The 15,752-nt window shown below is 41.2% G+C and overlaps 1 protein-coding gene across 8 annotated transcripts in view; it reads left to right on the top strand.

The window, feature by feature from the left end:
• The window catches only part of Dse (dermatan sulfate epimerase), a 78,725-nt gene that overhangs the window by 13,478 nt on the left and 49,495 nt on the right, over positions 1–15,752 (top strand). For 4 of the 8 annotated variants that reach the window (NM_001108933.1, XM_087597912.1, XM_087597910.1 and 1 more), the window contains 1 exon segment: positions 11,831–12,299. In NM_001108933.1, the coding sequence (NP_001102403.1) occupies positions 11,884–12,299 (416 nt within the window). In that variant the 5' untranslated portion in view covers positions 11,831–11,883. 8 annotated transcript variants of the gene reach the window in all.

Here is a 15,752-nt window from a genome sequence, read left to right as displayed (position 1 = left end):
GAGCCTAAGCGGCTTTTTAAAGCTATTGCAGGTAAAGCATGGCATGGGCTCAGTTACTAAGCAGTGGTAGAACTGGTTGGACTTGAAGAAAGAATTTGCTCACAGTTTAGTTACAAAAAAGGAAGGTATAAACTGAGAGAAAGGGACTCTGGCCTGAATCCCAGCAGCATTGGTTGGGATAGTAGCTGGAGGTGGATGAGGTGGGGCCTGCCTGAGAAGTCAGTTCTGTGTCTTTGGGTTAATTGTGTGGATGTGGACTATTGTTCACAAATCTAGACTCTGGTATTTGAAGTTTGACTATGATTCACAGGAGGGTGTCTGCAAAGAGCCCAGGGATTTTTGAGATTCAAAGAACTGAAATCTGGGGTACAAAACTGAAAATGAAGATCAAAGACATGTAAAAATGCTCAAGAATATAGAAAGGCAGCAGAAGAGGCAAATTTATTATTGATGACTATTTGAAGGCTGAAAAAGAAGTGGAGGCTTGCTTGAGATGGCTTAGAGGATAAAGGTGCATCAGGGACCTATGTGTTGAAGGAGAAAATCGACTCCCTCAGACCATCCTCTGGCTTCCACATTCACACTGTAGTATGTGCTGCTCCCCCAATAAATAAACTAGTAATAAACTTTAAAGACTTTCTAGTGACAAAAGTATTGTCACACCACACATGCAATATCACACATCACGAAGCTACTCATAATTACTAAAATAATAAATAATTCTACCAAAGGGATCAAAAAAAGAACATGATGTGAATTTGGAGGTTCCTATAGCACCATTCAACTTGGTGACTCATTAGGTGGACAGCAGAATTTATTATAACCATAGTTTTGTTTAATATATTGGCAGAGGTAATTGAGCAGAAGGGAAAAGACACACAAAGCAAATTCCCCCAAAAGCCAGGAACAAGCTTCTGGGTTGTTTCCTCCACTGTAGGACAGCATGCAGTGTTGCTGGCCGGAGAAGGCTGGGTTCTATAACTAGAGTTAAGTCAGCTGTGCCTGCAACATCTGTATGCTGAACTCAGCTACTCAGACTTCATCCTTACCCCACCTATCCTTGTAGCACAGACATCTGATCAAACTAGTATCATTTGACCACTAAACTTATACAAAAACAAACCTTATCTGGGGAGAGTAATCCGGGGTCACAGAGCTGGCTCTCATGGGTTACTCACCAGTCAGCTTCCTGGTTTCATTCCAGGTTGTATAAGGTTTGAGAGTTAGGGTCTGGGGATTTAACCCTTTCCTGAACAGTCTGATAGGCCCATTTTTGGGAGGTGGGGTAGGGTTAGAGGATAAATTGGCAGATCCCAGAAGAGATACAGACTTACCCCAATTTTACATCATTTTAAGACATATGTAGCAAAATTCGTAAGTGAGTGAACTAGAGTTTATGCAAGAAATGTTAGATTTGTTTCACATTTCCCAGAAAAATCTATCACAGATGAGGTTATGACTCATCCATAGAATTTTGGAAATTTTGTTCTAGAAGAAGAGAGAACTAACTTGTAAAATATGTGTGGCATTGGCTGGATTTGGGGAAGAGGTCAGGAGATGGGAATCTAGTCTAGAAGTTGATGATTAGTCCTAGAACAGAGTTTGCATCAGGAGTTTTGACGAAGCAGAACAAAGTTGAATGTAAAACTTGATGTAGAAGGCCCAAGAAAGGAATTAATTGAGGGTGCTTTCAGAGAACCAGACTGAGAAAGTGAGGTAGGTGAGTTTTGTTTTGAATGGAAGATAAACTTAGTTTTACTTAATATATGTTCTCATTGACAGGAAGTGGAAAATGTATTTTCATTAAATGTCACATCTGTAGTCAGTCTCTCTCTCTCTCTCTCTCTCTCTCTCTCTCTCTCTCTCTCTCTCTCTCTCTCTCTCTCTGAGACAGGTTCTCTGTCTACAGCCCTTGCTGGCCTAGAACTCATTATGTAGATCAGGCTGCCTCAGAGATTTCCTGCCTCTGTTTGTGACTGGGACTGCTGTTTCCCCATTTGGGTTCTTGTTCTGTGTAGGCACATACATTTCGTGAATCTTTTTCTATAAGCTGTGATTGGTGAAGTAGCATTTGAAAACCTTTTTTTCCTTTAATATATTTAATTAGTAGAATATGTAGCCCCAATGTTGTCAACATGCAGCTGAACAGGAAGAACTGTCTTCCAATTGAGTATTTTATGTTTGTCAAAATATTTAGTTTTTAGGTCCTTGAAGAAATTGATGATTTTTAATGAACATTGCACTGTACCTATTTTGGGAGTAAAGTTCTCGGAGTTTCTTGAGTGCTCACTTCCTCCTGCGGTCATGGTACACTTCCTCCAGTTCAGCTGACTGTGATGTTCTCCTACAGAACGATAATGGTGGCTGCCCGGAGTCACTGAGCACTTTCTGAACCCTGCACATCCTTTTTTGGTTGTTTTTGTTTTGTTTAGATCTCTGAGACTGTGTTTCTCTGTATATTCCTGGCTATCCTGGAACTCCCTTTTTGGACCAGGGTGGCCTCTAACTCACTGGATCTGCCTCCCTCTCTATCCCAAGTGCTGGGATTAAAGGTTTGTCCCACCATCATGCCCACATCCTTTTAGTTCTTCAAACATATCAGCCAATTAAAGCTATACGGAAATCTCATAAGATTTTGTTATTTTAAACAGGAACATAGCAAAGGGTGTGGTGATGTTAGGATTTAAACCCAGAAGCCAACCTGGACCCCTTAGCCACTCTTGTGTTCTGAGATAGCTTAGAATTTGCTTATGTTAAAACACTACCATATAATAAGCATTTTTATAGATATTAGTTCATTTAATTTGCCAACCAGTTTATGAGTCAAGATAGCATTTTTAGTGCATTTTAAATGGAGTAGGTCTAGATGGTTTTTCTGAAACAAACCACGTTTGCCCTCTTCTACCTCATGAACCTGTGGGAGGGAGAAGGTTTTTACCATTATTTTTGTAAGCATTTTTCCAGGCTTAATTAAACTGGCATTTGAAACTGTAAGATTAAAATTTAACCTCTGGCTTCACGATTGTCTTTTCTGCTCTTTGTTTTCAGCCTGCAGTGACACGAGATTATAATGGACCAACAAATACAGAACTGGCTCACCCTTGGAGCCCTTCTACAGAATCTTTGGTTTCCATTTAGAGAACTTTGAAAAAATAGATTGCAATTTTTCTTCTGTGGCTGGGAGTAATGAGTTAAACAAGTTGCTTTGGGATAAGGGAGAATGCCTAATTTGTCCTGACTGCCGGACAGTAATGCAGATGACAATCCCCCCAGAAATGCTCATTTCCTTGCTTTTTGTTCTGTAGTTCTTTGGGGTAGGGCATATTAATTTAGTTTTCTAATTACTGTGACAAAGAGCCCGATAAAGATATGTAAGGAAAAAAGGATTTATTTTGGCTCGTGATCTGAAGGAAGTCAGTATGTCATGAGTGGAAAGACATGGCCAGGGAACAGCTCTGGCGTCCATGCTGGGAATGAGCCAGCTCATCACACTGTGAACATGTCTGGGGAGCGGCGAGAGATGGGTGGGTAGCGGTGCTTGGCTCTCTTTCTTCTTTTCACTCAGTGTAGGGCCCATGGAGGACGCTGTGGGCATTCAGAACGAGTTCATCCTCGTTTGAAACACCTTGTAAACACACCCAGGAGTTCTTTTCGATGGTTATTTGAAATCTAGGCAAGAGATAAGATAGCTCTCAGAACAGGAAGAGTTTTCTTGTTCACTGGTGTGCTCAATGCCCAACATATAGTTCTGAATTTAGTAGTTTCTTGGTATTTAGCAGAACAAACTGATTTCTGTTCCCATCATGAAAAGGGACTTGATATCTCAGTTCTGGGAAATTGTGTTGAAATATATAATATCCCTCAATTGTTACTTTTTAAAGATGTAAGCATATGCTTTATTATAACATTTTCGATTTACTCTGCATGTAATATAATAACTAAAATTATAAAAATAATTTTGGATCTTCTTTGCAAAATCACTGAGAAAGTCAGTTGAAATTGTAAAATATACCAGCCGTAAGATCATGTTAGACACTAAATAAGCTAGAATTTACTCTGGTGTCTGTTGACTTGTCTTAAAATTGTATAGTGCTTGCAATTTCACTTTCATTCTTTTTATGAGTGAAATTCAGTGCCTTAGCAGTGTGGTGACTGGCCGTATTCTCCTCTCCCAGCCTTGATCTCTCTCTCTCTCTCTCTCTTTTTTTTGGTTCTTTTTTTTGGAGCTGGGGACTGAACCCAGGGCCTTGCGCTTCCTAGGCAAGCGCTCTACCACTGAGCTAAATCCCCAACCCCTAGCCTTGATCTCTTTGCCATTTCAAGATGATACAGATTTTGCTAGCTTTCCACATTTTAAATGGTAACCATTCTTTCAAAGGCTGAGTCTTTAATTTTATTTAATTAGTAAGTATTAATTAATAGCTATGTATGTATGTATGTGTGGGAGAACACGATTATGAGTGTGCTCATCTGTGTGAGCATATGAAGAAGTTAGAGTTTCCTTTGGGGGTATTTCTTTCTCCCTCTCCATCTTATTTATCCACTCATTCCTTTGTTTGCTTGCTTGCAGGAGCTCACCCTTTTTGGTTTGAATCTTCTAGTGTCCATCGTGTAAGTGCTGGGGCTACAGAAGCATAGCAACAGGGGTACTGCAGATTCAAACTGACTTCATGTGTGAAGGAAAAAAAAACAAAAGAAAACACTCACTGAGTTATCTTCTCGGATCCCACGATTGGATTTTAATGGTTCTTATCGTTACAGTCACATGTACCAACCTGCCTTCAACAACTAAATCTTACAGCTTCATGGCTATAGAATCACCTACTCGTTTGGTCTCTGGGCCAGTAAATGGGTACAGGAACTTTCCAATTTACAGTTGAAGAAATCTGTAAACATAATTTAGAAGAATTCCTTGTGTCACATAAGAAAGTTGATAGAGAGATGTGAACTTCAAGTTGTATTATGAAACCATGCGGTACCTCCATGAGAACCAATCAGGAGGCAGGGATAGGAATGCTTTTTGATTGTAAAAGGCTGCTCTTAAAACGATGTCACACACCATTATTACCTTCTGTGTGGTTTTGCTGTATGGGCACAGGGCTGTAATTAGTCCTTCAGCAACGTGACAATTCTACATGTTGTCATTTCATATTGTGGATTTTTGTGAGAATGGCTTTTGAGGTAAGGTATATTTTATTTTACCCTTAGATAAGGAAATAGTGAAGTGAAAGGAGCTTTCAGTTTGATCAAGAACTTGAAGGTTTGAAGTTTTTCTCTCTGACTGCGTGGGCTTCACACACTGGGGAGTATAATTGCAGGGATGGTTACATAGTGCCCAAACCATGTTTTCTTAGGATTCGACATAGTCAAGAGTAAGGGTAGATTATTCCACTACAAAAGTTTGCCAGACACTTAAGGTTTTATTTGATGTTGAGGATTTGTTTTTCAGAAATTATTTTAATCATTCATTTACTAAAACTGAAGTTAAAAAAAGTAATGTGATCTCTAAAGGTGCATGCATTCCTTTAATTAAAATAAGCAAAAAGAATATGCAAGAGTACACAGTAGATGACAGCAGGGTTTCCCTCAGGCATGTGGAAAGAGGTTTCTTCAAGGGTCATACCCAAAATGGAAGGCAGGAGAAAGGGCTTCCTGCTTGACATGTGTTAGGGTTCTCCATGTGGCCCTTCATCGTTGGCCTAGATGCTTATTCAAGAAGCAGCAAGGGCTGGAGATATGGCTTAGTGGTTAAGAGCACTGACTGCTCTTCCAGAGGTCTTGAGTTCAAATCCCAGCAACCACATGGTGGCTCACAACCATCTGTAATGAGATCTGATGCTCTCTTCTGGTGTGTCTGAAGATAGCTATAGTGTACTTATATATAATAAATAAATAAATCTTAAAAAAAAAGAAGCATCCAGGGAGGGAACTGAAATAGATGGACAGTTTCTAGGGAGAAGGCTATACCAGACAAGCCCTTTGCCAATGATCTGGCTAACTTCTGCCTCCTGTAGAAATGGACAGACCAGGGTGGGATGCCAGTTAATGAACTAGTTCTTGGACCTGCTCATTTGTTTGGGCAAACCACAGCAGAACATCTGCTCTGGACAGAGTGTGCTGTGAAGGAATATACATATTGCTCATTATAGTTTTAAAAACCATCTATGATGATCAGGAAGGTGCCTGTGAGGGATGGCAGCAGTGTCACCTCCTTCCAAGTGCATTAAAGATAGAGATTTTGACTTCGCAAAGTGGCCCAAACCCTAGACCCTTCTTGCTGTTTTGTTCTGTTTAATTCTTTTATTGCCTGGAGGGCACTTATCATTTTATTTCATGTCATTTCCTTTGAAGCCATAAACATTACCCAATTTGCTAGATAGAGCCTAGAAAAATCAGCATATTCATTTACTTAAATACATATGCGAAGCTTAATAAGACATTAGGTAATATCTCATTTCCCAAAATTGTGAGTTAAGATTCCATCTTTCGGGGGACTGGAGAGATGGCTCAGCGCTTAAGAGCACCCGACTGCTCTTCCAGAGGTCCTGAGTTCAATTCCCAGCAACCGCATGGTGGCTCACAACCATCTGTAAAGAGATCCGATGCCCTCTTCTGGTGTATCTGAAGACAGCTACAGTGTAGTTATATATAATAAATGAATAAATCTTTAAAAAAAAAAGATTCCATCCTTCACTGAGTATCCTCATTGGCTGTTGGTGGTGAGGGCAAAGGTCATCCCTTCCATAATAAAAGTGTATTACTGGAAAATAGCTTCCCAGCCATATTGTGTTTCCCAGCTACTGCTGTATCACTGAACCTGTCTTTTGAAAGAATGAGAACATTTACTTCATATACACCAAGATTTACTCGTTTTGGGAAGCAAGCAAACTCTGGTTAGAGTGTATTTATGCTATTCTTTTCTGGGAGGCAAAAGTGCTTGAACGATTTCAAGAGTCAAATATTCTTCTTCCCAAGAGAAACGTGCCAACTGTAACGATACCTGGAGGATGCAGGGGCATTGGGCACCATTGCCCTACCCATTTAACAACTATGATTCTCAGTTCTTGCCAGTGAAATATGAAGGTGCAGTTTCTTTCCTGTTCTCTGGTGATATGTTAATATAGACTTTAATGAGTGAAACTTTCTTCTTTTAGTAAAAATACTTATTGAGCTCTCCCTCCCAGCAAGGTTCCAGGTTAAGTTGCACTAGATCACCCCATGAAGTAAAGGTGAGAATGGAGTCCTTGAGAGTGAAAGTCTTGAAACCAGCAGAGAGCAGAACTGGTATTTGCACTGGCGTCTACACTAGTCCATGGTCCACACAGTAAACCATCATGTTGTGCTCCTAAGATTTGGTGTCTAAGAGTATTCCTAATCCATCTTCATTTGGGACACGTTTTACTTTCTTTGGATCCATTGTATCTGAGCTTTGTGCTATACTGTGCATTCCCAAAAGCATGAGGAGTTAATGGACTTTTGTGGTATCATGTGTTTTATTCTATACATAGCCCTGGACTGCACTGGCTTAGTGCTCCTCTTCAAGACCTTTCAGTGCTTTATGTAAAGCTAGCAAAAGTGAAACTTCCCATTTTCAATGCTTTTAAAAAAGATCTGTTTGGTTAAAGAAAAAAAAAAGAACAAACCCTTGTTTAGGATTTCTGCTTCTGAAATGTGTTCCGTTTCAATGCAAATAATACTTCTTTGCCACATTGTTTTTGTAATGTTAAAGACCAGATATGTGGAAGGCATGTAGATCTCGGAGACACAGTTTCTGTATTAGCAGTCCTAACAGCTGGGTGGATTATTGGAACCAGAATTAAGCAGAATAGTTTTGGGCTCTGTGGCATTATGAAGATTGACTTAAGATAATTATAACTGACTTGGCTCCGGACTAAAACTGAACTTGGGTTGCAGCTGGTGGCTGGCATCATAGCGCTCTCTGAAGTATCTTGTAGCAACAATGATTCTTAAATTACTGCACTGTGTTCACCAAGGTAGTGAACTCGTGGTGATGTTTTAGGGCTATGTAGTGTGGGCACAAAGGAATGCAAGAGAAAGCTGAATCCCACAAGTTAGTGTGCTCCATGGAGGAGAGCGACACAAACTAGGAGAAACGAGGTTCATGGGGTCCTTGGAGGCCCTGGAAATTGAATTCTGGGTAAGCTGTGTATTAAAAGGGTGGGTTGCTAAGTGAGTCTAGTCATTTTGCCAAATTAAAATACCACGTTCTCGAACCAGACCAGAGATGCTGGTGAGTGGCCGAGCTCTGCTCTTTCTCCAGCACTGAGCTAGGGTGGGGGTTGCTTTCCAGATCATCTTGGATGTCTCAAAGTTCAGACTTGTTTCTCCAAAGCTTGGTGCCTTGGCGAATGGGTCGGGGAGAGGAGGAAGATGGAGAAGGAGGGGGTGAGGGAGAGATGAGGGGAGAGGATGGGGAGGGAGAGTGGAGTTGCTAAACCCTTCTTTAGCTTTTCATATGTCTTACTGAGCATTCTCAGTGTTTCCTAAGCTGTTCGTTAAGGTACCACAATTATCAGAAACCACAATCAACATCTTTTCTATTCCTCTGTGTGTGTGTGTGTGTGTGTGTGTGTGCGTGTGTGTAACTTTAAGACTTGAATATGTATCTCAGGTGTGCTGAGGTAGTTACAGCTTTTCCTAATGTGTACATGAAATTGATCTACAGCATGCCGACTTTAAATTATCTTGAAAAATGCTCCTTTTAGTTTTAACATGTGAACACAGAGTGGGCAGTGATGGAAAAAAACCAAAGACTGGAAATGGGATTCCGTTTGGTAGAAACTGTTAGATATTTACCTGATGAGTGGGAACCAAGTCTTGATGTAGGTTAGAGCAAGTTTAAGGTAGATTTCAGTTTCGTTTCATTTTAAAAACATCACATTTAGGTTTCTGAAGTTTCTAGACCTTCTGGGTGTTTTCTCCTATTTCTTTCCTGGCAGAGACTTTTACTTTTTCTGGAAAGTTTTAAACTTGCCTTGGCTTCATATGAGAAAGAACAGGATCTTTTTGTTGCTCATTTTAGTGGTGAGACTTTACCAGCTCCCAAGCTGGAGTAGTGTCTGCGAGCATTCAGGCACCAGAGTCAGTGCCGAGCTCCACGTGTGCAGACAATTCCCCTGGCTCCTGGGAGACATAAAGTGAGGTCAGCTAAACCCAGCTAGCGAGTTCGTTTGTGCCGGGCCCAGGAGAAACTGTGGGTAGGTAGAGGAAGGTCTGGCTAGCTGGGAGGGGCAGTGGGAACCTGGCACATTGAGTGAGACATTGACAAGGCAGCATGTAATTTGTGGCTGGCAAATGCCAGGCCCCTTGCTCCTTAGGCCATGTCTGCTGATGAGTGGTCTGCAGACTGTCTGTGGGCTCTGTGCTGGCCCGAGTGGTTTTTTTCCAACAAGTTTTAAGGTGTGGTAAATCCGCATCTTTCTGCTCCTACGTGCCCTTTCATGAAGGTGAACTGAGTAAACTGAGGAGCCTTCCAAAACAGTTGGCAGAAGGAGATGGTATCCAGAGTTTTGATTGCGTTTTGTTTCTGGGACCTCCTTTTCTGTTTAGATGTATGCAGGAGGATTGGTCACAGGAACTGGAGGCAGGGTCACAGAAGAGGTTGGGATCACTGGGTGCATTTGGTCAAGTAGGGTGTGGCCACCTCACAGCCTCTTCGGACTCAAATTGCCTCTGGAATCTCAGGGACTGACAGGGTTGGAGGTTGGGGTACATGGAGGGGAGGAAGGAACAGCAAATAAAACACATCGGGCTTTGTCAATTTAGGGCATGCTTGTATGATTGCCTAGAAGGAAAATTCCTGATCTCCACATAATCTACTTACCTCTCCCCAGTAGCCTGACTCACCCATTCCTGCTCTACCTAGCCTTTGAGAGACCCACAGTTGCCTGCATGTGGAGCCAACTAACAAAGAATTCCAACCTTTCCTCACCCCAGGGTGCCTGAATCCCCCGGTGCTAATTGCACCTTGACAGAGTCCTCTCTGAGACTTTTGAGGGCTTTTAAGAGAAATGTTAGCAGTACCTTTCTCTTAAAAGGCAACCCCCTGGGGGGACTGAATGTTCTTTCACACCCGATGCTTCTGGGTTGCCAGAGACCACACCCTTCTCTATGTAACCACAGTGGATTATTTCTTTTGGCTGAGTCCCTGGCCTTTAAGGATGTAGCCAGCTATGGAAGCTTTGGGTGCTAGACACAATACTGGCACAGTCTAGGAATTATTTCTCTTTTATTTATTTGATTTAATATGATTGTGTTAAAATTTTTAATTCATTAGATATTCTGTTCTTAAACTCAAAATGTGACACCAAACCATTGCCTTTACATGTCCTCATATATATTTACAGTCTAAGTACATCTAAGAAAAAAATAAAGAAATAACAGCCACAAGGTATGCCACACTCTGTTCCTTGGGAGATGGAGCAACTTGAGAATATGGATTGAATTTGGTGTTGAAATTTCTTTTTTCTCTCATTTGTTTGGGAGGAAGCCATTTTTTCCTTGGAAAAAATTGCTTGGGTTCAGCATTGACTTTTCCCTTTAATAATTGAAAACCACTGTTCGTTATTTACATAAAACTTTTTTTTCTTGTCTGCTTTATATAACCTTTCCCCTCATAAGAATTTTAGGAATTCCCTGACATTTCTCTGAGGGGTTTTATGCCTGCTTTATCCCAGATGTGGGACATAGACAGTCCTGACGGTGTGTGTGTGTGTGTGTGTGTGTGTGTGTGTGTGTGTGTGTGTGTGTATCGGTGCTCCATTTGAAGGTAGTTATTTTAACTAGTGAACAAATATGCCACTCGGGGGGAAAAAGAGCTATAAAGAAAAACAACTTAGATAAGGTAATATTTAAGCCTGCTTTACATTTCTAATTTACTGATGGATACCAAAGCTGTATGTGCATACAGTGGTTTCAAGTGATAAGGAGGAAGTGCATTCACCGGTCATCCAGTCTTTCAGTCCTGGGATTTTCTTTTCTGCATGAATGTATGACAGTTTCCTAGTTACAGATCCCTGAGTCTGTCCTTCAGGAAGAGCTGAACATCAGCCCAGGGAGCTCTTGGCAGATTCTTCTGTCTTTTCTGGTCCACCTTCTGCTCCCACAAAGAGGACAGTTAACCTTACACTGTTTTATCGATATGGGTCTTCATAGATGTGCCAGGTTCAGAGGGTAAAATGTAAAGAAGAAAGATGTCATTGCAGTGAAATAGGCTGGATTAAGAAACACAGGATTTTTCTCCATTTTTCATAGTGGTTTCCAGGTTTCTTGGGTTTCCAGGAAACAGTTTATCATCAGCTTTTGGCGACTGTGGTTTATGTATTCATGTCTAAGATACTATAAAAATCTCAAATTTTCTGCATGATAATTTAGAAGAAAGACAAATTTTTTTTTCTGCTTCTCTATAAGTCCAAAGTTGTGTTTTCGGGATGAATCCTATCTGGTAGAGCGCATTTAGGTCTATAAAATTAGACCTTGTGAGCTCTAGTAAGTTTGTCCCTATTTCAACTTTTAGTTTTATTAAGAGATTCACAGACTAGAGAGATGGCTCAGCAGTTAAGAGCACTGACTGCTACTCCATGGAGTTCAAATCCTAGCAACCTCATGGTGGCTCACAACCATCTGTAATGGGATCTGATGCCCTCTTCTGGTGTGTCTGAAGATAGCTACAGTGCACTCATATAAATAAAATAAATCTTTTAAAAAAAGAGAGAGATTCACATGCTTAAATGCTTAGTTCTTATAGGAAGTGAGAAACCTGTCTACTGTGTGCTTCTACCAGGCATGACTGACTCTGTGTTTCTCGTAGGATCGTTCAAAGATGATTTGGCTGCCTTGGAGACTTGGAGATCTGGTGCCACGATGAGGACTCACACACGGGGGGCTCCCACTGTGTTTTTCATATGTTTGCTTTGCTGTGTGTCAGCCTACATCACTGACGAGAACCCAGAAGTCATGATTCCCTTCACGAATGCCAACTACGACAGCCACCCGATGTTGTACTTCTCCAGGAAAGATGTGGCAGAGCTCCAGCTGAGGGCTGCCAGCTCCCATGAGCATATCGCGGCTCGTCTCACAGAGGCCGTGCACACCATGCTGACTAACCCCTTGGAGTACCTCCCTCCTTGGGATCACAAGGAGTACAGTGCCCGCTGGAATGAGATCTATGGAAACAACCTGGGTGCCTTGGCGATGTTCTGTGTGCTGTATCCTGAGAACATCGAAGCTCGAGAAATGGCCAAAGACTACATGGAGAGGATGGCAGCGCAGCCTAGTTGGTAGATTTTTGTCTTTTCCTTCTTCCTGTATGAACCTTGTCACTCAAGAAATGATTCAAGATCTGGCTCAGTTGGTAGAATGATTGCCGAGCAGCATAAAGCCCTGGTTCCCACCACCGGGTTAATCGAGCACAAGAGATACAGGTGGGAGGGTGGCAAGTTCAAGGTCATCTCTAGCTGCATAGTCAGTGTGAGGCCAGCCTTTTTTTTTTTGGTTCTTTTGATACTTGAGCTCCTGTCTCCAGAAAGAGAGAGAGAGAGAGAGAGAGAGAGAGAGAGAGAGAGAGAGAGAGAGAGAGAGAGGAAGAAAGAAAATAGACATGAATATCCAACAATTTTAAAAGACCTAATGTTTCAGTTTAGAAGGATCATATTGAGAGGCAACTTAACCAAAGTGGGGAAAAATTGAAGACTTGAGCAACCAGTATCATGTTATTAGCTGAGAGTTTCTTCCTGTTTAATATACATTTACAGTTATGGGTCACTTGATGAACGCAAACTCTGAGAACACATCAGTAAGCGATTTTGTCCTCATGTGACTACAGTGGACTATATGTACACAAAACTAGCAGTCATTTATAGGGTATAGCCTATGGCTCCTAGGAACTGGATTGACAAGCAATATGTGGTGAAACCAAGCAGGAGATGGGTGAAACAGTGCATGAAGGAAGCTGCTGCCTGCACAGCACAGTGTGCGTGCCCATGGTTCTTTTTGTTTAAGTGGAAGTGGAGTGCATAAACACGTAAATCAATAACAGTTGCTTCTCAGACATTATGCCCTATAGACAGTTCTATGTGCTAACTTTTTATAATTGGCAGTGTAGTAGGCTTCTTTCTACCAACACCCCCATGAACATGTGAGCAGAGACATCTTGTACTGATATTAGAGTAGTTACAATATCACTAGGTATTAAGACTTTTCAACTCGGTTGTAATCCTGCTGGGCTACTCTCATATATGCCTTTCCTTGGAGTAGAACAACATTACCTGATACGTTATTGATTCTTTTTTTTTTTCTTTTTTTTCAGAGCTGGGGACCGAACCCAGGGTCTTGCGCTTGCTAGGCAAGCACTCTACCACTGAGCTAAATCCCCAACCTCACGTTATTGATTCTTATAATTTGGTCTTAGATTTTGATTGACAGTCTTCTCTGCCAAACTGACTAAAATGTTTTAGCCTAGAAGGTATTTCAGTCAGTTAACATTTATGTGCATTTTGTGATAAAAAGGTGATAAAAGTCATTGTGATGGGTTGATTGACAATTTACAAAGAAAATTCTATCTAGTGAGCAGGAGAGTGTTCAAACCTTTGGGAAAGATAGTTCTGCAGGGAATTGTGTGAAGAATTCTGATTAGGTCATAGTTTACTTTCAGGAGTTTTAAGACTCAAGAACAAACTTCCTGTCTCCTCTTGGTTTAACTTGAATTTGTTTATAACTCATATTTCCATCTACTTTTAAAAAAAATAAGGTTTGAACTGACTAAATGTAGACTTCTGTACGAATTTTTGTTCCTAAACTCCAGCTTAACGCACATTCACCGGTTGGTTGCTTAAAATGTTTACAAATTGCATGAGACAGAGTTGTTTATTTATTTATTTATTTATTTATTTATTTATTTAATTATTTATTTATTTTTCCATTTTTATTAAATTGGGTATTTCTTATTTATATTTCAAATGTTATTCCCTTTCCCAGATTCCAGTCCAATATCCCCATAACCCTCCCTCTCCCCTTCTATGTGGGTGTTCCCCTCCCCATTCTCCCCCCATTACTACCCTCCCTGCAACAATCCCGTTCACTGGGGGTTCAGTCTTGGCAGGACCAAGGGTTTCCCCTTCCACTGGTGCTCTTACTAGGCTATTCATCGCTACCTATGCAGTTGGAGCCCAGGGTCAGTCCATGTATATAGTCTTTGGGTAGTGGCTTAGTCCCTGGAAGCTCTGGTTGGTTGTCACTGTTGTTCATATGGGGTCTTGAAAGCTCTTCCAGTCCTTTCTCTGATTCCTTCAACAGGGGTCCTGTTCTCAGTTCAGTGGTTTGCTGCTGGCATTCGCCTATGTATTTGCTGTATTCTGGCTGTGTCTCTCAGGAGAGATCTACATCTGGTTTCTGTCAGCCTGCACTTCTTTGCTTCATCCATCTTATCTAGTTTAGTGGCTGTATATGTATGGGCCACATGTGGGGCAGGCTCTGAATGGGTGTTCCTTCAGTCTCTGTTCTAAACTTTGCCTCCCTGTCCCTCCTAAGGGTATTCTTGTTCCCCTTTTAAAGAAGGAGTGAAGCATTCACATTTTGATCATCCTTCTGGAGTTTCATGTGTTCTGTGCATCTAGGGTAATTCAAGCATTTGGGCTAATATCCACTTATCAATGAGTGCATACCATGTGTGTTTTTCTGTGATTGGGTTACCTCACTCAGGATGATATTTTCCAGTTCCATCCATTTGCCTATGAATTTCATAAAGTCATTGTTTTTGATAGCTGAGTAGTATTCCATTGTGTAGATGTTCCACATTTTCTGTATCCATTCTTCTGTTGAAGGGCATCTGGGTTCTTTCCCCTTCTGTCTATTATAAATAAGGCTGCTATGAACATAGTGGAGCATGTGTCTTTGTTATTTGTTGGAGCATCTTTTGGGTATATGCCCAAGAGAGGTATAGCTGGGTCCCCAGGTAGTGCAATGTCCAATTTTCTGAGGAAACTCTAGACTGATTTCCAGAATGGTTGTACCAGTCTGCAATCCCACCAACAATGGAGGAGTGTTCCTCTTTCCCCACATCCTCACCAGCATTTGCTGTCACCTGAGTTTTTGATCTTAGCCATTCTCACTGGTGTGAGTTGAAATCTCAGGGTTGTTTTGATTTGCATTTCCCTTATGACTAAAGATGTTGAACATTTCTTTAGGTGTTTCTCAGCCATTTGGCATTCCTCAGCTGTGAATTCTTTGTTTAGCTCTGAACCCCATTTTTTAATAGGGCTATTTGTCTCCCTGCAGTCTAACTTCTTGAGTTCTTTGTATATTTTGGATATAAGTCCTCTATCTGTTGTAGGACTGGTAAAGATCTTTTCCCAATCTGTTGGTTGCCTTTGCCTTACAGAAGCTTTGCAGTTTTATGAGATCCCATTTGTTGGTTCTTGATCTTAGAGCGTAAGCCATTGGTGTTTTGTTCGGGAAATTTTCTCCAGTGCCCATGTGTTCCAGATGCTTCCCTAGTTTTTCTTCTATTAGTTTGAGTGTATCTGGTTTGATGGGGAGGTCCTTGATCCACTTGGAATTAAGCTTTGAACAGGGTGATAAGAATGGATCGATCTGCATTCTTCTACATGCTAAGCCCCAGTTGAACCAGCACCATTTGCTGAAAATGCTATCTTTTTTCCATTGGATTGTTTTAGGTCCTTTGTCAAAAATCAAGTGACCATAGGAATGTGGGTTCATTTCTGGGTCTTCAGTTC

The sequence above is a fragment of the Rattus norvegicus genome, chromosome 20 (genome assembly GCF_021556685.1).
Source record: "Rattus norvegicus strain SHRSP/BbbUtx chromosome 20, alternate assembly SHRSP_T2T, whole genome shotgun sequence".
NCBI lineage: Eukaryota > Metazoa > Chordata > Mammalia > Rodentia > Muridae > Rattus > Rattus norvegicus.
The sequence above is the reverse complement of the archived record's forward strand: the minus strand, read 5'-3'. Positions and strand labels throughout refer to the sequence as shown.